The sequence below is a fragment of the Phyllopteryx taeniolatus genome, chromosome 11 (assembly GCF_024500385.1).
Source record: "Phyllopteryx taeniolatus isolate TA_2022b chromosome 11, UOR_Ptae_1.2, whole genome shotgun sequence".
Taxonomy (NCBI): Eukaryota; Metazoa; Chordata; class Actinopteri; order Syngnathiformes; family Syngnathidae; genus Phyllopteryx; species Phyllopteryx taeniolatus.
In genome coordinates this window covers 15125791-15149871 of record NC_084512.1, presented here as the reverse complement: position 1 = coordinate 15149871, position 24081 = coordinate 15125791, and the positions used below count along the sequence as shown (strand labels likewise).

Below are 24081 nucleotides of genomic sequence, written 5' to 3'. Positions count from 1 at the left end.
CTAAGCGTGTGAAGACGGAAGGTGAAGCGCGTTGGACATGCATGATATTAAATTCGGCCAAGGAGACGAGGTGAGATGCTTGGTACACGGTGTATGATTAAAAAATTTTACTAAATGGTGGTATATAACCAACATTGTATATTTGGTTAAAACGTTATCTACAGATAACTTCCATACCGCTGTCTTCCAAATGATGATCAGGCTGTTTTCACGGCTTGCATCTCAATCATGCAGCGTGTAAAAGACACCTATGGCTGATGAAATTTTTTTTTTTTAATTGTAGCCCTACAATTAAACCAAAATTTTCCACAGTTGTGGTCCACGCTGATAAAGATGAACAATATTGTATTTTTCACGTTCACGTTTTGGATTAGAGCACTAGCTGCATTTGTAGCTATAGGTCTACTGCTTGTGAGCAGTCCTATGATTTAAAAGTATAAATCATTTAGTAAGTTTAATGTAAATATTTCGAGTTTTATTATGTTATAGAGGTGATGGGGTCCATCCGGATGTTGGTAAGAACTGCATCTGTCCAGCACATTGGATTTATTAACATGACTAAATTATAGAACACCTCAAATGGATAAATGGTCATTTAGGTCAAGTAAAATAAAGTAAAACACTTTTTTTTTAAAAACATGATTTCCCCCCCCCCCCCTCAAGACATGGTGTATTTGGGGAATAACAATTGTTGCTAATAGAATGCGGTTATTAAGACCATGTTCATTGCTCTTTTAAACAGAAACTACTGCATTAATTAAATTGGCAAGCCCTCATTAAAGCGGAGCGTCTACCTGTATACTTTAATCACATGTTGATGGATTTATTTCGAATCCATTGAGGTTGTGTATGAAACTCATGAATAAAATCTCAATTCTTTCTGTAAATACTTGAGGACCAGTCTATTAATACAATGTCTCTTTGATTACAAGGGCAAGTAATTTATTTAATAATTCAATCACAATGGCAAGCAGACAACACATACGTAGTTTAATTTTGGTATAACAATACACTTTTTGCTACTCCATGGCGGTCTAGTGGTTAGCACATCTGTCTCGAAGGTCTGACGTTCTGGTTTCAAATCTGGGCTCCGATCTTCCTGCAAGTATGCTCTAATGTTTTTCTCCAGGTACTGTGGCCCCCTCCCACATTTCAAAAACATGCATGTTACATTCATTGAAAACTCTAAATTGACCATACGTGTAAATGTGAGTGTGAATGGTTGTTTCTCTATATGTGCCCTAGGATTAATTGGCAACCAGTTAAGGGTGGACTCTGCCACTTGCTGCAGGCCACATGGGATAGGATGCAAAGGACCTTCCCCAGTTTAAATGAAAAACAAAGCCCCCTTGCCATCTTCTCCATTAAAACAATGTCTGTACATTGAGTTGGACTGAGTCTCACCTGCCGTCTCTTTAAATAATCCAGTGCTATTTGTACATTCTGGAGCCTATGGAAGCGCATCCTTCCTCTCTCCCGAGGCTGCGGACAAGAGGAAGAAAGCAAGGTGATCAGGTTGAGTTCAATACCAGTGGACCAAAAAGTAAATCAAATGTTTAGTAGCATGTAAGATACAGGGCGTGCTTCCGGGATCTTACTCGCTGATCCGGTGTGCGCACACTTTCATGATAACAACATTTTCAACAAATTCCACCTCTATGAACATGCTCTGAATGTGAAAATGATCTTGGTGGTATAGCTTTATTCATTACAGGGATGCCTTTCCCCAAGCCACTGTCCAATTTCTTGCACTAATGCTCACTGATGTTCAGGTACCAACCACACAGCAATAGGGAATGAAATGGAAAATACAATCAAGCTAGGATGCAGCTGCGGCCAAAACACATTGTGCTGCATTTAGACTCTCTAAACAGCAGCACTTGAAATCATTCACTCGTGAAGTTGTCACATGAAGGGGAATGTAAAAATAGCTGACTACCAAAAGCAGAAGATGAAAAATGTCCCCTAAAGCATGGGTAAGGTTTTATATCTTAATCTTTGTTTTCTTTTTCATGCCAAATGTCCTCTTCATTTTTAAATACTTTCTAGCATGAAAGTGCATCATCAATTATCATCTACATTCACCTATAGATTATAAAACCATACATGGCTAGTATGAGTCTGCTAATACATCTAGATAAAGACAAATCATGCAGTGGGATTGTTTCTAGACTCGTGCTAAGTGGCCACAGCACACTGTCATGTTAGTTGGTTATGAGGGCGTGGGAGTGGGCAATCCACACGTACCCCCTTGTCATCATCCAGCACGTCTCCATGCCTCTCAATTGCGCATGCTTCTGTCCCACTCACCAACCGCAATGTCTTCAGGACATCGCGCTCCCTTGGCTTATCAGCCCAAAACGCAACACATAGGAGAGGGGGAACGGAGAGGAGGAAGACATGGAGACAGACACCATGGCCAAATCAAAGGAAGTTAGACAATGGACAGAAAAACAACCAAAGAGCAGAGGAGACGTGGGGATAAAGAGGGAAAATGGCAAAATAGATAGCTGGAGAATGAAAGTTAGTCACAGCGGAAGTAACTAACAGGGTAATGTACATGGGAATACGTACATGCTGTTTACAATAAAGCACACGATGACAGATGGAATGTACACTACAGTACTGTGTAAAGGTTTTATGCCACCATTAGATCTGTTGTTTTAGTAAAGCTGCTATAACTCTATACATAATATAATCAATTTTCAGTCTCTGTAATAGAATAACTTTATTGGATTAACTACAATGTCTCTGAGGTCAGTGCCATTTGCGATTTGCCATTCACTAAGTATATGTTTTGTAGCTGTAATGACAAATAAAGGACCCTGAACCATGAGAACACAAACATAAAATACAACACAGAGCTTAAAATGTGTCCTCCCCACACACGTATTACAGCCACACCTCAAATATAAATATAAATATGTGTTATTATATAACAATATAACGGTCATAATCACATGCTGTAACGTAGACAAGACTCACAAGAGGGAATAAAACTTTGGACAAATGTGTATGACAAATGCCAATGTTAACTGAGCTCTTCTTGTATATTTTAATGAGAAAATATCCATCCATCCATTTTCTGAGCCGCTTATCCTCACAAGGGTCGCAGGAGTGCTGGAGCCTATCCCAGCTATCATCGGGCAGGAGGCGGGGTACACCCTGAACTGGTTGCCAGCCAATCGCAGGGCACATATAAACAAACAATCATACATACTCACATTTAAACCTTCGGGCAATTTAGTGTCTTCAATTAACCTACCATGCATGTTTTTGGGATGTGGGAGGAAACCGGAGTGCCCGGAGAAAACCCACGCAGGCACGGGGAGAACATGCAAACTCCACACTGGCGGGGTCGGGGATTGAACCCCGGTCCTCAGAACTGTAAGGCAGACGCTCTAACCAGTCGTTCACCGTGCCGCCATGAGAAAATACTTATTTAATTAATTTTATGTTTTATTTTTGATTGATTTGATGTGTCAAAATGTCATTTTGTCAATGTGACTTCTGGGTTTGTCCGCCTTTTGTTCATTTGTCCATCTTTTGTTCATTTGTTTAATGAAATGTAAATTTGTTTCGTGTTTTGTTCATTTGTTTTCTGAAATGCAAAAGTGTTTCAAAATTTGTTATACCGTTTTGCACTTCCCAGCAACTGTAAATAATGTGTGACTTTGCCCACTTTACATGGAGAAAAAATGTTCAAATCTATTAAAGTATACATTTATGTGGTCAAAGGAAGTTGTGAAAGTGACACAAATGTTTTCCATAAATTTAAAGAAAAGATAACTTTTCATTATTGAAGCACGTAAACAGCCCAGTCAATTGTACTAGACGCCAGTTAGACAGTTAAAGGGTTGGTCTGCTACACTCACAGTGAAACTTAATAAGCAACTCATTATTTATATTTCATGCTTTTGATTTATAACACTTTTTAGAATGAGTTAATAAAGTTACTTAGGAACTTTATTAATGCTTGTTATTACTCTTTGGCTGCAAAAAAATTGTAAACTCCTGTGAAAAAAATCTGAATGAGATATCCCACTTTATAGCTTTTCCCTGATGAGTTAAATTGTTAGTTGTAACTGTTTAAAAAAGAACCAAATTCCTTGAATTTGGCTCATAGAAATATGGCATTCGAGTCTCCCCTCCCAGCAGAATTTACACAAAAAAACTCAGTAAATCACTGACTTTTGGTTACTTTGTGCCAGCAAAAAACATCCTAGGCACATACAGTAACCTTGACCATACAGAAAGAAAAAACTAGTTGCAGCCAAAAAATGCATTGCTATGAAACTTTGCAAAGACGTAGGGAGTTGCAGAGACAGATAAGAATTGTTTGCTAGCCCATCAATGAGACACATCAGTGATATTATACATTCATACACTATAATACTCTGTAGTTCTGCAGTACAGCAACACATCAAAGTGGTGACATTGCAACATTATTTTGTTTCCACAAATACTGATTAAATTATAAAGAATTACAGAAAAGAGACCTAAACATCAACACCTGGCTTAAAACATTCTAAACTATGTTGAAAGATAATAATAATAATAATAAAATTAAAAAATATAGCCACTTACCAGTTTGTCTCCAGACAAGACCTCAAGCAGCGAGATCAAGTTATGTCCATCTCGCAGATCTTCATACAGGTCATTTATATGCTTCCGTACCTAAGAAAACATGGTAAAAAAATCAACAACAGAACAATTCCTCGTTCTCGTCCCAGGTTCCCCCTACAGTTGGGAAGTGGAATTTACTTCTAAACCTTTTAGGTAAACACAAATTAACAGCAGTAAATATAGATTTGTTAACTGAAATCATGCTAAGAAGCTAGAGAAGAGATACTATTTACTGCTTTTTTTTTTTTTTAAGTCAAAAAGCGTTGAGTGCAATCACGGTGATGCTCAATTCCAGAGTAACTGCAGCCTTTCCGTTTCTGAAAGAGTTTCTAAACTGCCAGAAATGTTACTCAAAACACAATGAACCATCGAAGCATTATCAACAGTCTGTTATGCACTTGAGCCAGACACTTGACAACTTGTCCTTCTCCTTCCAGAAGAAATATCGATGTCATCTATTGACTAAATAATGAGCCTCTACAATCGGCCTCCTGCTGACCTGCTTTCACACAGGGCTTTCAACACTGTAATCCAACATAACAGTCACAGTTGTAGAGCCAAAATAGACCTGCACAAGTTATTAGGTCAAATGAGCAGATTCCCATCCATTACGCAGCACTTCTGATTTGTCATGTATGAGATTTACCGTAATTTCTCATGTATAATGCGCATTTTTTCCCCAAAAATTTGTCAAAAGTCAATAGTGCGCATTATACATGGGTATAGGGGAAAATGGAAAAAGCTTTCACATTTTATAAATTAATGCCGCCATCTACAGGTTATGAAAAAGCTGTACAATTCCATTCCAATATGCCGCCGTCACCTAGAGGTTATGAGAAACGTGTACACTTTCATTCTAATATACCACCGCCACCGAGAGGTTATGAAAAAGGTGTAGCCTACACTTTCATTCCAATATGACAGTGGTACGTATGACTGCATTTATGTACGGTGATGTTCATAAGTGTACATACCCTGGCAGAATTTGTGAAAGATTGTTTTTTTAAATACCCGTGTGTGCGTGGGTTTTCTCCGGGCACTCCGGTTTCTTCCCACATTCCAAAAGCATGCGTGGTAGGTTGATTGAAGACTGTAAATTGCCCGTAGGGGTGAATGTGAGTGCGAATGGTTGTTTGGTTATGTGTCCTGTGATTGGCTGGCGACCAGTTCAGGGTGTACCCCGCCTCTCACCCGAACATAGCTGGGTTGTTCCACCATTTCTGTTAAAATATCCGTTGCTTTATGGAGAAGTTTGAACTTTTCAAAAGAAAATCACTTTTTTTCCTCTTCATCATTTGTATTTGTTAAAAATATTATTATAAAACAAAAATTTGCAAGTTTGGGTTAAAACCATCATGTCATCAACCCGTAATTATGCACGTTATCGGAGCACACACAGAGAGTCGGTCCGCTGTTTTCCGGGTTTGGTCATGTGACATTCACAACACAAACAGTTGTGACGTTAATTTTGTGTCCACAGCAGAAGGGATATTGCCCAACATGGTGGACCCCTGAGAGGGATGAAAATGAATTAAGTAATCTGTTTAATTCTTCTTTGATGAACGCAATATTAATTAGAATACCGTGTAAAAAAATTGGTTTATTTGTCCTTTAAATACAGAATGTGTTTAGTTTGACAGTAAACGTCAGCTGGGAGTGCTTGAAGCCTCTTTTTTGAAGAATTTACAACAAACTGATGCTTGTTGTAAAGTGAGTTCAAGTGAGTTGTTTGCATGCAAGTCAAAGCAAAAAAATAATAATCCGAATGACAGTTTGTATCTCAAAAAACTCGGAAATAGGGTTATTCGGATCTTAAGGCTTTATATCTTTATATAGAGAGCGTGTCGGTGAAGTGTCAGGACTCTTTCTTTCAATACATTTGATTCACATTAAAGCAAAGAAATTGATTTCTCTTCCAATAAACTGTAATTGACTTTTTAGCCTCCAAGTTCCCCTTACTCTCATGAAGTAAAAATAATTTTTATTTAATTAATTTGTATTTAATTTTACATTTAAGGCCTTGTGGTAACAGCATGTTTAGACAAACATTTTCTACTCATTGCTCAATAGTAAACTACAATGTTGATGTCAAAACATAAGGTGTCAACAATGGTCCACCAACGTCAGAGTCCAGTAATTTATCTTTTTTTTGTGTGTGGGTGTAAATTATCAACATGTTGTCCTTGTTAGCGCCCTAGTACAAACCAGTGAACCATGAAAAAAATAACTTGTGTGGTAAAATTGTGATGTAATTGTTTTAATGATGGCATTATCCTTCAGAGCATGTGTGTAAGATAGTGATCCAATTTTATAAATGAGATGAGGCATGCCAGCGCCTGTCTGTCTGCTGTTGTGTTTTTTTAAATTCCACACCCACATGAAACATCACAGTAAGAAATTCCAAACAAAAGACACCGTGGATGACTTCTTCTGCCAAATTGTCAAAACATCTGGGCATTAATCTTGTGCATGTTAGAGCCCATCAAAACTGGTAATAGCTGTTTAAACCAAAGGACATTTCAACATAATCGAAAATGTATATCCCAAATTAGCTCTTACCTTCATCAGATGCTGATTTATCCATTTTGTGAAAGTCTTCTTTTGCACTCTGTCTCGCTCATCTGAGGAAGAATGACAAAAAAACATGGATCATCTTTCGATTATTTTTCATTCACATAGCACATTGCGAGAGACGTTCGGGCAACACGCAACTCCATCATCCAACACCTCTGCTTTGTTTGGTAATTTGCGTTTAAGGGTAAATGGAAATGGAAATAAATGGGCCGACATAGTGGTACAGTAGTTTGCAGTAGTTTGTCTCGTCATGTTAACGTGGTCCTACATTGCTGGAGACTTGCTGTGCCTGTTTGGGTTCTCTTTTCCACACATTAAAACACACAAGTAATGTTCATTGGACATTCACCAAACAAAAACATCAATTTATTGATTAATTGTTATTTTAGTAATATTATCTTCAATGGGATGGGAGAATCTCTCTATTAATGCTCTGAATGATGCCAGTATTGTATTGGAGGAGTTGGCATAGTGACATATGGTGCATGGAAGTAGGACTTTGCCAACAACTTGGATTATTTTACCATATACCAAAAAATAATAGAAACAGAATTAAAAGCTCATCTACTGTGTTTTGTGTGAAAGGAAGAGACTGGTTACTGCCATATATACTATTACGGCTCTGATGCAACTATTTTGTAGAATCACTATATGCATATAAACTGCTAACTTCAGACTGAGTTAGGCTCCATCTCAATGGCCACCAGCCCAGGATATGCTGGGCAGCATATGGATGGATGGAAAAATTGCCAATACACACCATGCCTGCTTTGTGAAAAACATTCTGGCTGAGTAACACTTGTTCCAATGAATAAAAAGAAATGGGAAAAACTGCATCATTCTCTGTGCTGTATATGGTTCCTATCCCCATGGCAACATGATCTCCAGTAGTGACATATTGTACGTATTACATGTCAGTCGGGAAAACAAATGGGTTAAATTAACAAAACAAAAGTGGTGTTTTTCTCAATAAATTCAGTCTCATATCAGCATGCTCTTATCTGGTGTCAGATCCTGACACAATTCAGTCCAAAAAACACATTCTGGATTAATTCAGCTGTTTCTTGTCACAACCGCTATAAATTACACTCAGTGACTGCCAAAAATATCACACCCAATGATGATTACTCAAGAGGCAACCTCAAAAACAGCAATAGCCTATTTAGCCCTTTGCTATATTGCAACACTGTAAATCATCATCTGATCACAACGCATTTAACTTTACAAAGCAAACTAAAATTATTTGCATGTGGTTACATTGGCTGGAATTAAACAGAAGCAAGAAGCAAACAGACATTGCTTCATTTTGGCAACAGATACTGACCCAGGCAACACATTTGAGTCACCAGGCGAGCCCTGTATTCCCTGTCGGTTTCAAGCAGGTACTCCATCTTCTCTACCAGCTCCAGAGGGCCAGCAAAGGGATCTTGCCTCTCCACATACAAAGATGTCATGTGGAGGAGCAACTAAGGAAAAAGCCTCGGTCTTCTCTGCCCGCCTTCTTACCTACCAGCCTCTGCATCCTGAACGAGTCTTGTCAGGTTTTCCATGGCGACTTACTATTCTAAGCTGAGTTTAGTGTTTATCCAGCAGCAGCGTTTAAAACCGCAGAAGTAATGAATGCTTCTTCTTAGAAGGAAAAGAAGAAAAATATTTGAGTATTTCAGGGTGATTCCAGCTTAAGTGAGACAATCACAGACGACACTGCCTGAACAATGTAGCATGATTGGCTTAACTGATGAGAGAGATCTTATCAAAGACACCTTGACCAATACAGATGTGCTCATAATCATCTCCATTGTGCAGATGCCAAGACTCACAAAACTGTTCCTATGTGGCAAGAATAACTGAAACACATGCAAGGCGACAACATACACCTCTTGTGGAAAATCCCCAATGGTGCAATTCAAATTATTGAATGTTCTATTGTTCTACTACTATACTGTCAACTGTAGAGGGGGAAAAATAAGAGCGTAAGTCAAATATGCTTTTCAGTGATCGAAATACTGTATCTGGTTTTGATATAAAATGATAATAATAAAGAATGCAATGACAAAAAAAATTTAAAATATTTTTAAAATATTAATTTTCATGCACAGCACATAGGTGTAGTGCTTAAAACACCTGCCTCACAGTCAGAAGCATTGCTGTACCTGAATGGGCACAATGAACGAAAGTTCATAAACTTGTTCATATTTTGTGCCAACGTGAACTGAATTTATATAATTTCTGCCTGATGAACATAATTGAGAATGCACTCATTCTGGCGTCAAAGAAAATTTTTTGAACGAAAGATCATTTTCATTCAAGAGTGCCAGGTTTTGTTCAGGAGTTCTAGGACAAACCCGTCTGAACCCTGTATATACGAGCCTTTATATGTCGGCGGATAAATGCTTTATTTGGCAACCAATTCGGTCTGGCCATGGCCGCCATTCATGGCAGGCAGGTCCCAGCTGCGTGAGACTGCGAGGTGCGTTCAGGGTCACTCCATAAATGGGAGTGAAGGTGTTCTTCGGTGGTTCTTTTGTCATACAGTACATAATTGTAAAAATTGATGACAAGGAAAATTATTTTTTTGTATCAGAAAGCTTTAGTTAAAACTGTGTACAATCACACTGTCATACTATGGAATTTATATTATTTTTTAATATAAGAATAGATCAAATTAAATATGTTGTTAATATAGTCAGCCAAAGCTGCGAGGAATGCAAAGTTATATCTTGTCTTTGTTGTGTATTCAATTAAATATAGGTTGAACATGGTTTGCAAATCATTGTATTCTGTTTGTATTTATGTTTAACACAACATCCCAACTTCCTTGGGGTTGTATACTGTTACTGTACCTATATGCATGACAGAATTGTACAAACAGAGGTGCTGCCAGTGTGAATCCTCACCAGAATGGCACCATGTTACACCTCTTCCCCACAAAGACTGTGATCATCTCATGAATAAATCACTAATATAGATCGGCTAGGAAAGGCTTCTAGGAAACGCAGCATCATCCTCATCTTACGCTCAGACAAGGTTAGCAATGGATGACTGTTTCACAAATTGAAGAACTCAGTACAAGACAACATAATTGTTTAGGCTGCATCTATCATATTACACTGTGACAATAAATACAATAAAGCAGGACGTAAATATGCAAAGGCAGAAAGAAATCAGTCTTCATAAGTTGATTAAATTTTAAAGTGCAATACTATATTTTTCAGTTCCAAATACTTGACTTAAAGTTTTGTGCCTTAAAATATAATCACTGTGATCAGTTATTATGCACACATGTAAATAAAAAACTCAAGCAAAATCTTCTAAAAAAATCTGAGGTTGTTTTGTAACATTTTTAAAGGTTTTCCTAATGTACCTGGTACTTGTTTTGTTTTGCATTAAAACAAAGGGGAAAACCTATTGTTATTTATCATTATATCAAGTATGGCAAGATTTTAGTCGTCTGGCCCCTTTGACATCAAATTAGGCTGCTTGTGGCTCCTGAACTACAGTTTGACACCCCTGCGAGGAGCAAATGGTTGTGCTGAGTGTTATATAAACTGTCTCCAAAGTCATTTAAAATAAAAGTGACAAGGAGAATAGTTTGCAACCTCAATGTCGATTGTCGAGTACACCACACACTTGCCAATTTTTTCCCCGTCATGTGTGGGGTCTCCCACGTTTCAAAAATTGGAAAAAAAATCTTAAAAATCAGTATGTGTGTAACCCGCTTTAGCAGCACCATACTGTCGACCATTTACATATACAAGAGGTAGTTAGTCTCTTCAAACCCTGTCCAATAAGGAATATGATATTTTTAATAGAAAGGAATATGTTGTAGGCGGCACGGTGAACGACTGGTTAGCACATCTGCCTCACAGTTCTGAGGACCGGGGTTCAGATCCTGGCCCCGCCTGTGTGGAGTTTGAACCCCGCCTCTCACCCGAAGATAGCTGGGATAGGCTCCGGCACGCCCGCAACCCTAGTGAGGATAAGCGGTACAGAAAATGGATGGATGGATGGAATATGTTGTCATTTCTTTCTCTAATGTGTCAATGTTTTCTACTTAGTTGCCCACCAGTTGTTTGGACATGTTAAAGACAGGCAACATGACTTCCGACCTTAGACCGAACACATAGTAAAAGTCTAATTAACCACCTCCCCAAAGTTGAGTTACAGTGAGCATTATTCGGAAAAATTATAATGAAAGTTTTCAGTGATCTATGTTACGTGATATGATAGGAAGTGTTATATTCTCACTGTTGCGTACTGTACATGATAGATGAATGAGTGGGTGTGCTTTGTCCCTGTCTAAACCCTGCGGCCCCCCATGTTAATGAGTCCACCAAAGCGCTCAAACATGCAGTCGTTAGAGCGCCTGGCCGAGACACTTATTTGTAGACCTCAGCAAAGCACATGTGCATTGCTATAAATAACTCCAACCCTAAACCATGCAGTCCCTGCAAAGGAACACACACACCAGACACACACAACCTTTGCTGGGACTTCCATTTCCATTCATGCACCCAACATGATGAGTTTGTTGTGGATTTTAATTCAGTGTTTGTGGTTTGGCTGAGCTCTTCATCCAAAAAGATTTTACTGGATGTGATTATATGATGCATAATCTTAATTAATATACAGTACAGTACTGTGCAAACGACTTGGGCTACATCTGGCTTTGTTGTTTTTATGACCTTTTTCACAGCAGTGACTTGGACATTGTGGGGAAGATTCAGTAAACAGGATTAAACTAAATACAGTTTGTACATAAAACTATTTTTCATATGAAAGAGCCCATTAAACTTAGGTGAGGATCTGAAAAAAAGGTTTGGGTCTCTATGGGATCAATGGAACCATGGAGCCCCTCGAATCACAATAATACAGCCTGTCATCCTCCATGAACCACGAAATAACTGGTACCCAGTGGCAGTCCCGAGCCGAATGGTGTTTGGCACTCCATAGTGACCTTCATATAGTATAGTGTACCACATGTAAACACTCACACGTCACAGCATTAGGTACATCTGTGCAATCTGATGAGAATTATTGTGTTTGTAGCTTGCAGTGTAGAAATGCACTAGACTGCTACTATATTGAGAAGTGGGTCTAATAATTTGATCATTCTTATTTCGCTACATGAGAGTGGCAAACATTTAGAAACCCCTCTCAGTATGATGCAGTGTTGTATACCACTACAAACTACAACCACTGTCAATCAAATCTAGGCTGCATTTTTAATTGGATTTTGATTGCATTTTGGATTAGATCTACTTAGATTTGGCATGTGTACCTAATGAAGCAAATTTTCTTCAAATATGATCATCACAGAAAGTTGCTTACCTTTAGAGCAGAGGTGTCAAACTAATTTTTGTCACGGGCCACATTGTAGCTATGACTTCGCTCGGAGGGCCGTTATGACTCTGAACCCATATAAAGGAATTATCACCTCATATAATTACATATACACAACAAATTGAAGAAGAACTAGTTTTAAAATCAGAAGCCTACAAAAACGAGGGATTGGTAACAAAAAAAAATAGAATTCTTGCAAAATCTGAGTTATTACAATTGCACACAATTAGCAATTTTAATTTGCTTTTGCGGGCCACGTAAAATGATGTGGCGGGCCAGATCTGGCCGGGCAACCTGTTTGACACGTGCTTTAGCGTGTCAAGCACAGACTTGGTGATCAGCTCGGTGACAACTTTTGGCATCTTGTCATGTCTTGCTGACTAAAATAACATCCTGAGAGCGGCAAAGTCAAAAAGTCCTTGCAATCAAAATTCAGCCGGCATAATCCTCTTGACCACAGCACGGAAGAGAAACAGGCATAAAGTGAAAAGTCCAACAACCTCACCACCAATGACAGGGACTCACTAAACATTCCTGGTCAACTGCCTTTAATTCTCATTTCTTGTACCACACAGATACTTAAGCTTTGTTTTAATGTGCACAGCAGTAGCACATATTTTGGAATGGACCCAACACCGCAAACTGTATTACACAAAATAGGCAAAAATCTTGAGACACACCTCAAAACAATTATTAACCCAAAAGATGTTTGGTTAGACCCCTACACATTTCACATGATTCTATGCTCATAACTTAGTGAAAACAGTTTGGAGAAGGCCCATTCTTTTTCAAGTGCACAAAGCAAAGCCCAAAAATACATGTTTGAATGACTTTGGTGTGGAAGAACTTCAGTGTCCCTAACCTCGAGGATACAAAATATAAATACCATACAAAAATTTGAAAAATTCCCAAGGACACTCCAAAATCCTTTAGAAATCCTAGCATCTTAGTAACTATAGTTATACAATATGATATATATGACTATTTGGCACATAATGCTGCTTTTTTTATCCCATAATATAGATATATTTTTGTTGTTCTGACTTTTGGCTTGTCTCATCGCTCGCCACAACGTGTTATTTCTTTGTGTTTTTTATTGTTAAGAGACCACAACAAAAAGATAAAAAAGATCATAAAAAGATACATTTATTATAATGACACTGGGAGAAAGAAAAATGTAATGCAAAGCTTGTCTTCTTAAAGGTCACCTTCCTTTAGGGCTGCACGATTATGGCCAAAATAATAATCACAATTAGACTTTACACCGATCTGATCGGCTTGATCGGTATCGGACAATAATTAGCATTTTATGCTGATCGGCTTTGATGTCATAATGCGCCGATGCGACCAATGACGTCATTGATTGGCTCCGCAAAAGACATTTACTCTGCGTTGCTATCGTGTACAGTATATTGAATCCAAAAGCTAGCTCATTTTGACCTACAGTACGTCATGCAAAAAACATAAAAAAAAGGATTCTGATAGAAGGGGACCTTTAATCCGTTAGACTTGTAATGAAAGATGGTGAAGACTAATCCAATCGTATTGAAAGTGCCAGCCTTTTTCCATCCGTTGTTTCCCATATTGAATAGAGACACAAGTTATGCAGCCTTCATTTACAACTCATTACATGAACACAACTAAATGTATATTCCCATCGCACATTAAGGAGAACTAAAGTATACATTGCCAAATATAACACTTTCCTGCTGAAGGATGATGAGTCAACTCAAAACACCTTCCTCCGCCACATCAATTTAAGAGGCATGTTGTCATCATGACATCCGGTTAAGAGGTAAACAAATATACGGGCGAGATGACACATTTCTGTCCTTCTTGCAGAGTGACAATACAGTCATTAGTCGTCTTTCTTCACAGGGCAAGTCAGTGACACAAATATGTGACAGGAACAGTAAAACAGCTGAAACAGGTTCTGATCGTTCAAAGACAACCTTACATACTGTGTCGACAGTACATGAAAATACAGACGACAAGCAGTTGATGAAAAAACAAGAAAAGGTAGGAAGTAGGAGCATCTTCTGCTGAGTTTTTTTCCCATGATCCCCTTGTCAAAGTAAGCTTAAGGAAAATACTGAACCTCAACTTTCTCCCGATGCTTTTACAACTAAGAATTTTCCCAATATGGGACACATTTTATTTATTTAAAAACATTTTCATCCCAATATATACTGGATAAGAGTACAGTGTTAATCAATTCAAAAATTAGTCATAAAACATACAAGTGAACATAGCTTTTGTGATCAAACTGTTCGTCATAAGGAATTATTGAATTATTTGGTATGGTTCATCATTTATAATGAAAACTTATTTGATTCTGTAGTGTGTGTTGATCTGAAATGCTATCATCTATTTCCTTGTTGTATGATAAATGCAATGTGTTCCCTGATGAATCTAGTAAGAAATAGTACGAGAGTTAAACATTATGTTACCGATGTGTTCAAATTGGACATTTCTCTTGTAAACTGATGATCAATGCATTTGCATTGTCAAGCTCCAGCTGGGTAGCACTGGAAGTCATATCAGAACATAATGCAAATACACTGCGGAGAAACTGGGCTGAAAACACTACATTTCGGAACTGGGATGTCCCGATCCAACTTTTTCACTTCTGATTCGATACCGATATTGCAGCCTTGGGTTTTGACTAATACTGATATCGGGCTGATCTGATGGAAGCAATAATCATACATAATTTACTTATTTTGTATGGAATGTTAGAAAAGGCTTGATCAAGTGACATTACTCAAACAGAGAACAATAATCACCAAAAGTAATAATGTATTAGAAAAACTGACCAATTTTATTATTAACCAATGAGTCAGGGTGTACTCTGCCTCTCGCCACAGTCAGCTGGGATAGGCTCCAGCACACCCGTGACCCTAGTGAGGATAAGCGGTATGGAAAATGAATGAATGAATGAGTTACATAAAGTAACTATGCTATGCACATCTTGACCTCTGCGGCGCAGTGTGGTGCACGCAATAAATACAGTTTGAAGAATATAAGCCTGAAAGTATTGCTATAATGCTTGTTTATATGTGTTCATACATCGTTTGTGTTCCAATATTCATTATTTTGTGAGATACAAGTGGCGCAAGTTCGGTGCTAATTTTCGTTAGCTCGCCATTTGTATTTTCCATTCATTTTGTGTTAGCTTTGAGCAAGCGATTTTTGTGAACAAAAACAAAGAAATAAAAGAAGTCTGTGATGTACTGAACATTCAAAAGGTGTATTTTTTTGTGTGCGTTTAGTTTTACAGTGAACTTTAACTCTTACTCGTTGCTAGTATGGTAGCGCCTTAGCAACCTGTTGTTATGATCACGTGGGCTCTGCATGCCATCCGGGCACTGCTGGATAAAAGTGCTGGAGTGGAGCATGGAATGGACTGCTTGTATAAGAGAGGTCAAATTGCAGATTTTAGATCCGATCCGGTACTTGTTTTTTTTTTGCTGAGATTTGACCAAAATCCGTTCTCAAAGATTGGACACCCCTAGAATTCAAACCCTATGGTTGGTCAGGAAAATACTGTATTTTGGAATAGAAATTTCATACTTTATAATAAAAACTATTTTGTCATGAAAATGTAATACTGTGCCATGCAAAATGTATATCTCAGGGCTCTACACTAAATTTTGCCCTCATAGAACTGGTGCGACCAATGTTTTCAGTTGGCCACACCAGTACATGATTTGGTTGCACCATTTTTTGAGGAGGTACAACATGACCATGGCATACCATAGTTTTGACTGACAGTGACTCGAGATACGATATTTGCAAAATATGTTACTGTGAACAGGAAGTTTGTCCGCAACAAGCAGTAGCAGACAAAACAGGTCTAAATTAAGTTTAAAAAAAACAAAACAAAAAAACAAAGGCTTTACTTTTATTTGATCATTTGTTTGACTCAGAGGGGCCAGATTTTATAGTGAGGGCTCCTAACACTCTTCCCTTGGGAAAACCCCCTAATTTTGAGCATTACCACAACCATATGATTGACATACATTTAAAAATTACATTTAAAAATTAAGTGTACCACCCCCATATAAAAGTAACGTTTATGATTATTCACACTATTTTGCAAATTATTTACTAGCAAAACAAACCAATTTATACCTATTTAAAATCATAGTCCCAAACAGAACATGGATAAATCATTACTACTGCAAATACTGCACTCTATTTTAATGATAGTTTGTTTTCCTATGCAATTCTCTTTAAAGGAATCTGGACTTTTTAACTTTGCACATACAGTATCATCAAATGTCTCTGCTATAAACGGTGTTTAGATAGATAGATAGATAGATAGATAGATAGATAGATAGATAGATAGATAGATAGATCACAGCTCGCTCGCTCTCTCTCTTGTGAAGAAGGAGGACATTGCAGTAGAAAAACATTATGACTTTCAACCATTAAAACATGCACCCACGCAAATGCAACAAGATGAAATTTTTAATCGCACAAGCTGACCAATTTGGTCGGAGTCTTGAGCCCTTTATCTTGTCATGAAAATGTTAAATGTAATTATTTAATGTATTTTATTCATTAATTAAAACCATTTAAGTAACTTCAAAAATGTATTACATTACATTAAAAAAGCGCAACTAAATTCTGAGTAAAACAATTGTTTTGACGAACAGCTTAGCAATCATTGCTGACAAATCTACTTCCTGTTGCCATTACAAAATAAATTGCAAGCATTTGCACTCAGTAGAGAAGGGCGGTGCTTGCCGGAGCGGAAAGCTGCCTTGGCTGCAGCTCGTGAGTCAGATTCAGAATAGATGATGTCATGTGAGAGGAGCAGAGCAGAGCGGTGGAATGGAGTCCAGTCCTGCTGCTCTCCTCCTTGTCACCATGACAGCATATAAATACAACACAGCATGACGCAACTGCATGTGACTGCATTGCCGGTATACTTCACAATTAAAAATCAATAGCCAGCACATGTATCATCTATAAAGAAATAAAAGCATACATTTAAAGATTGCTGATGTAGGAATGAACAAATTAAGACAAAGTAACTTCTATTCTGAGCACTATGCTGCTGTGAATCACACAGTCCATTTAAAATAAAGCTAATTGATAAAGTGTATGAGATGTCAGTGTGAAAATTTGATGTTAAGCAAAGCAAAGAAAATGTATTTATATAGCGCATTTCATACACAAGGTAACTCAATGTGCTTTACATGATTAAAAGCATTTAAAAACAAAGAAAGAAAAACAGCTTATATACATTTTTAAAAAGAGAAAAAATTGATTGATTTATCATTTCTAATAATTGCTGTGATTTTAATGTATTTTATTTATACTAACAATAATAATAATATATGTGATTGACCTGCAGGCTGGTAAACATTTCAAGTAAAGGTATGATGCTGAGTCTTTGCAACTCATTGTGGAAGTGTTAAGTGCACTCAGACTTATCTAAATAATATGGACAAAGAGTGTGTTTAACCTAGGAACATTATATGAGATGGTATACAACATTGCAGGGCGCAGCCATACAATGATACACTGATCTGTCCTGTAAAGTGCAGAAAGGAGCCATATAAATGGAGTTCAAGCAGACTTTTAGATCAAAAGATTACTGCGTACCAGAAGACCTGCAAAGTGATCGTTTTGAAGATTTTGTGGTATAAAATGAGTCATTAGTACTGTATACTTTTGTTGGCTATAATATGCCCTTTAAAATTAGACAGCGTGCAATCATGGTATCCGACAGAGCTATTGTGAATTACGTCATGTACGGCTAAAAGAAATAATAATAATAATCTACAGTAAATGTCTTAAGTATCTTATTGTTAAATGTTAATAAGATGATTTAGAGGCTCACAGCCTTGTTTTGGGGTGCGCTGAGCCACTAACTGAATGACTTCCCAGTCCAGGGATGTTAAATCTGTTGAGCAGGGGAGAGCACTTTCAAAGTGTGGCTTCCTGGTGTTGTCATTGCTCAGTCAAAAGGAGTGTCAGCCACCACCACTATCAACTTGACACATGAACAAGTCTCTGGAACTTGTACGCTGCTCCCATAAACACAAAGTGTCTTTTGTGCGCTAACAGACAGTCTCCATAGAGAGAGCATGATGGGTGGGTGGGCCGCTCGAATGTGATGAGTGGTGATGTCGACATGGAGCAAGAGGGGATGGGCAGGGCAACGCCCTGGAGGGCAGACCAAAGAAGTGATAATAATAAGTGATAATAATAATAATTTTTTTAAAAATAAATAAATAAAACTTCTATGCTTTCTCAGGGATCTCGTTTGATGTGCATCCCGTGTCTGTGACGCACAAAAATTAGCAGGGACATATAAAGCACCATCAATTTGTGTCTTTGGACGCAGAGCTATGGGTTAGTACTCCGTCGAGGTGCTGGAAATCTGTCGTATGAATATATATTTTGTTTTTGTTTTTGACGAGACAGGACTCTAGAGTGCGACTAATTTGGTCGTGTATGTGCCGAATTTCTGTATAGGGCGGCAACAAAAAATAAATAAAGAAAGAAATAAGTAAAAAAAAAAAGAGGGTGCGTACAAGTGCTGAGTCATTTGAGTAATTACAAAAATATTTCTGCAGCTTCAAAGCACACACATGAAACCCATCGTGGTCTGTAAACCAATCAGAGATAGTGAATGAAAGGCGGGGACCCTCCGTCTGATTGGCCCGGCACGTGACTGTCTGCATCTGTGCGTGCGCGCGCGTGCGTGCGTTTGAAATGCGGGTGCTTGCATACACGCAGCTACGTTTTATGACGGCGAGCCGGTAGCTGCAGTCACAGAAACTTGAGCAGCATTCATGGAGTTAGCTCCAAAGCCTAATGCTCCCACGACGATGTGGAAAAATTTTGGATTCAAGACAGATGAACGCGGCCATCCCGCTAACACCAACAAGCTGGTATGTCGAATTTGCATGAGGTTGCAACAAGGACAACACAACTTAAAACCTCAATGTGACAAAATCCATTTTAAGCACAACCATCCCACCCACTTTCTTCAGCTGGGAACAAAAAACACGGTGGGACATTTCCCGTTAGCTTGCAATTATGGAACCCTTTGCCCAACAATGCAAATACAAACGTGACAGCGTATATGGTGCACTTATGCTCACATTATATACAGTATTGCATAATCACAATTAGAGATGTAGCTATTGAACATGAACACCTCACCAGGGAGGCGTCCAAGAGGCATCCTAATCAGATGCAGAGCCACCTCTTCTGGCTCCTCTCAATGTGGAGGAGCAGCAGCTCTACTCTGAGCCCCTCGCAGATGACCGAGCTTCTCATCTCTAAGGGCGACCCTGCGGAGGGAACTCATTTTGGCCGCTTGTATCCGGGATCTTGTTCTTTCGGTCACGACCCACAGCTCGTGACCATAGGTGCGGGTAGGAATGTAGATTGACCGGTAAATTGAGAGCTTCACCTTTCGGCTTAGCTCCTTCTTCACCACAAGGGGCCGATACAAAGTCTGCATCACTGCAGACGCTGCACCGATCCGCCTGTCGATCTCCCGTTCTCTTCTTCCCTCACTCGTGAAGAAGACCCCAAGATACTTAAACTCCTCCATTTGGGGCAGGATCTCATCCCGACCTGGAGAGGACACGCCACCCTTTTCCGACTGAGGACCATGGTCTCAGATTTGGAGGTGCTAATTTTCATCCCAGCCACTTCACACTCGGCTGCGAACCGCTCCAGTGAGAGTTGGAGATCACGGCTTGATGAAGCCAACAGAACCACATCATCTGCAAAAAACAAAGATGCGCTACTGAGGCCACCAAACCGTACCCCCTCTCCGCCTCGGCTGTGCCTAGAAATTCTGTCCATAAAAGTTATGAACAGAATCGAGTTCTGGTTTGCTCCGTCTAATGATGTCCTGCCGACTCCATCAAACCTCCACATGGGGATTGGCAGAGATTGGCCAGAAAGCATCTCCGCTCATTTTCCCAGTCAAGCCTGGCAGACAGGAAATTACAGTGGTGTCGCGATAAGATCCTGACTCAATTGGTAGAGGGGAAAGAATAGGTAAGTAAAAAGCTGAAAAAAAACTTTCCACCTGACCCCACTTTATCAACTTTGAGAGACTGCTACAGCAGGACAGAAGAACGGAGATATCTTGGCCTCGGCAAACGACTAGGAGTTGCAGTGCGACCTGAAGATAACAAACACTAGCCTTAAGACCAGATATGGTCATTTGGAGGACCATACCTGGTAAAGGAAAATGGATGAAAGCCCTGAAATCTACCAGTCAAGTTCAGCTCCAGGGGCTTAGGTGGGCAGTCACTCCAGAGAATACTTGGACGGTTGGGAATTAAAGGTGTGTCCAGGAAGCAGCTGGTAGCTAACATCACCAGGCAAACTGAGGCAATGTCCCGTTGGATTTGGATTCAACAGGAGTTGAGGTGGCAGAGCCAATCTGGCCTTGTGCGGTAGTAGCATAGAGGGGGTGTGTTTCCGGGATACTCCATCACACTGATAAGCCTTCTTGAGTTCTCATGGGCCTTAACGTAACATCGGTGAAGGAATGTGCCCACTTGAAATTCCCGATGATACGCTTCATTCTGCTTCTGGCAAAATGTACTGTACTCATCTTGTACATATAGTAATCAATATACCTGCCTGTCGGACGAGAGACTGACTAAAAAAAATACCATAAATATGATAACCAAACTGATTTGTGGACGGTTATGGCTTGTTTACTGAGCACTGGCGATGGGCCTGTGAGAACCAAACCATCAAACTGTTTGCCCATTATCAAACATCTCTCCCTTACAGTGCATGTCTGTAGAAATGTGTTGTGCAGTAGTAGTATTAAGGCACAAACACATTTTGAATGGATTCTATTGGTGATAATATTGTCATTTCAACCCAATGAAACCATTCAAAAGTTCAGAATTTGACTGAACCACCAAACATTTATTGCATTGAAACAGTCGACTGTTGGAGAGCTTGAGTGGCCTACCAAACAGGCTTTGCCAGAACAGTGTGATCCAACACAGCCCAGCACTATGCACACTTATATGTACTTAAGAAACACTGTCTTTACCTCGTTCCAAGAGTGTATAGCCTATTGTAAAATTACCACTGAATTCCAGTGTGACCCAGAGTAGTTAAGTGTATGATTACCTCTAATACCTACTTAGTGTGGCATTTGTGCAAGCGAGCGCAATTAAATATGTGCCTGCCCAATGCGGGTTCTGCAATGCTGAGTCATGCCACAATTTAACCTTAAACTCTCATTAATTTCAAAATTCCAAATTTGGGTGGTATTACAGTACAGGCACATGCTAAACAGTGGTTATGTACACATTTTTTTTTTCAATGTAATTATAATTCTGAGTCTCCACATAGTGAGAGTACATCGTGATGATGTCATTAAAAGTGAACATCTCGTGAAGCCAATGTATATAAATGTGCAATTATGTAGTCTAAATAATGACTGTATAATTTGGTACAAAGAAATATAGTCTAGTTCATAGTTTAGCCCCCTGGCTGTTGTCTTTGTGCTTGTGTTGTGATTTTGCTATGGAAATGTGTTCTTTTTCTAGTCTTCACATGGGGAGAAGCTTGTGGCTCGAGCTCATCATTACAACAAGAATTAAGGTCAAAGCAAAAACTCTTTCCAGACAGTAAAATTCTGCCTTGATGGGTTTTGAATAACACTATCAGAGAGGTGATAAATGTAACAAAATGTTTATTACGACAAGGTCACAACATATTGCATACACTTCTCAGTCTGCTGCAAAATAATCAACACATTGGTAAATTACAATGACAATGTCAAAATTAAGTGCTATTATCTTTGTAATGGCGGAATTGTTGATAAAGTATTGCATCTCATTATACAGTACAGCCATTACATGTATACCTGGATACTTTGCTGATTAAAGTATCATGTGCATACTATCAACATGGCTAGCTGTTTAGTCCTCTTGATAGCCAAACATCCATCCATCCATTTTCTGTACCACTCTAGGGTTGTGGATGAGCTAAAGCTTATCCCAACTGACTTTGGTGAGAGGCAGGGTACACCCTGAACAGGTCGCCAGCCCATTGCAGGTCACATAGAAAAAAATACACATAAACACTCATATTCGCCTATGGACAGTTTAGAGTGCAGTGATTCTCAAAGTGTTGTGCAAGTACCACTAGTGGTACGCAGGCTCCCTTTAATGGTATGCAAAAGAATCACTGCCTAAGTACGATTCAGTTGTACTTTTTAGTACAATACATGTGCATTTACAGTAATCTTTAAGAACTGTTTGTTTTAAAAATTTGATTTAGGTAGAATTTTTATTTGACTTATGTGCAATGAATTTCATTTGTTCACTCATTCATTTTCTGTACCACTTATCCTCACTAGGGTAGTGGGCCTGCTGGAGCAGTTGACTCTGGGTGAGAGGCGGCGTACACCCTGAACTGGTCGCCAGTCAATCGCAGGGCCAATACATTTCAATTAAATCGTTATTTAAGTGCAGTTTTTTCCCCCCTATATTTAAGTCAAATGTTAATGTTAATTTGTTTAAATGTATTTTAATGTTGGTGGTACTTGGAAAGGTAAGTATTTTTGAGGTGGTTATTAGGTGTAAAATATTTGAGAAACAAGTTCATTTAATCTAAGAAACATGTTTTTGCAATGAAGGAGGAAGTTGAAGTACGCCGAGAAAACCCACACATGCACAGGGACAACAGCAAATGTTACACAAGAAGGAGCCTGGATTCCAAACCCCAATTTTAGAAGTGTGATACTGATGTGCTAAACCACTCTTCAACCGTGCCGCCCTAATAAACATTGTAATGTTAAATCAGGTAAGTTTTGTAAATTGAAGAAAATTTGGATTTACTGATACTTGAATGCAACAAATTTCCCATCATTAAAAATTAAGAATGCAGTGACTTCAACTTCGTCATCAACTTTGGAATCTTTATAATGTGTCTAAAGCTTTTCTCTGCTTCATCAGATAAATGGTAATAAAAGCTTGCAAAGAACATGTACTTTGCAACAAACAAGATGTCAACCAGTTGAATTACTATCAAAAAAAATTCTGATCTCACACAAACGTCACACTTCACATTAAATATCATGGAAGGAAAAAAACTGAAAGATTTTGAGGCAAAATTTGTCTTCCCAAAAAAACTGGAATTATCACCAAAAAATATCAGGAAAGCATGTCTTACCCTTCTTAATAAAGTTCATCTTCAATGCAAAAATCTTCAGGGAGTCTACTGTATCGTGTTGTACAAAGCTGAGTGTCACAGTTCTTCTGGCTAATTATGCTATATCATAAGATCTCAATGGAGTCCAATCGAGGTGCTTAATGCCACAGCTGACTGACCCTGGTGGCTTGGTGTTAGAACAGCTGGGGGAAGGAACTCATAAGTGTATCATTGTATCCTATCTATCCCGTGTTTTGTTTTTTTGCATTTGTGCAGAGGAGATAGAAGAGTTAAAAGCCCGGCTGTCAGGTTGAGTTTAGCTCCACGGGATCTCCACCCTTTGACCTGGCCTGACAACCCATGTGCAAG

General features: G+C 38.8%; 1 protein-coding gene across 27 annotated transcripts in view; it reads right to left on the bottom strand.

The window, feature by feature from the left end:
* Positions 1 to 24081, bottom strand: part of dst (dystonin) — a 138307-nt gene that overhangs the window by 89908 nt on the left and 24318 nt on the right. For 26 of the 27 annotated variants that reach the window (XM_061789438.1, XM_061789423.1, XM_061789420.1 and 23 more), the window contains 3 exons: positions 7186 to 7247; positions 4588 to 4677; positions 1405 to 1482 (listed from right to left, as the gene is read on the bottom strand). In XM_061789438.1, coding sequence (XP_061645422.1) covers positions 1405 to 1482; positions 4588 to 4677; positions 7186 to 7247 — 230 coding nt within the window. Of the gene's footprint in view, positions 1 to 1404; positions 1483 to 4587; positions 4678 to 7185; positions 7248 to 8524; positions 8696 to 24081 lie in introns of those variants that run through there. The other variant, XM_061789436.1, reaches the window with a different exon arrangement.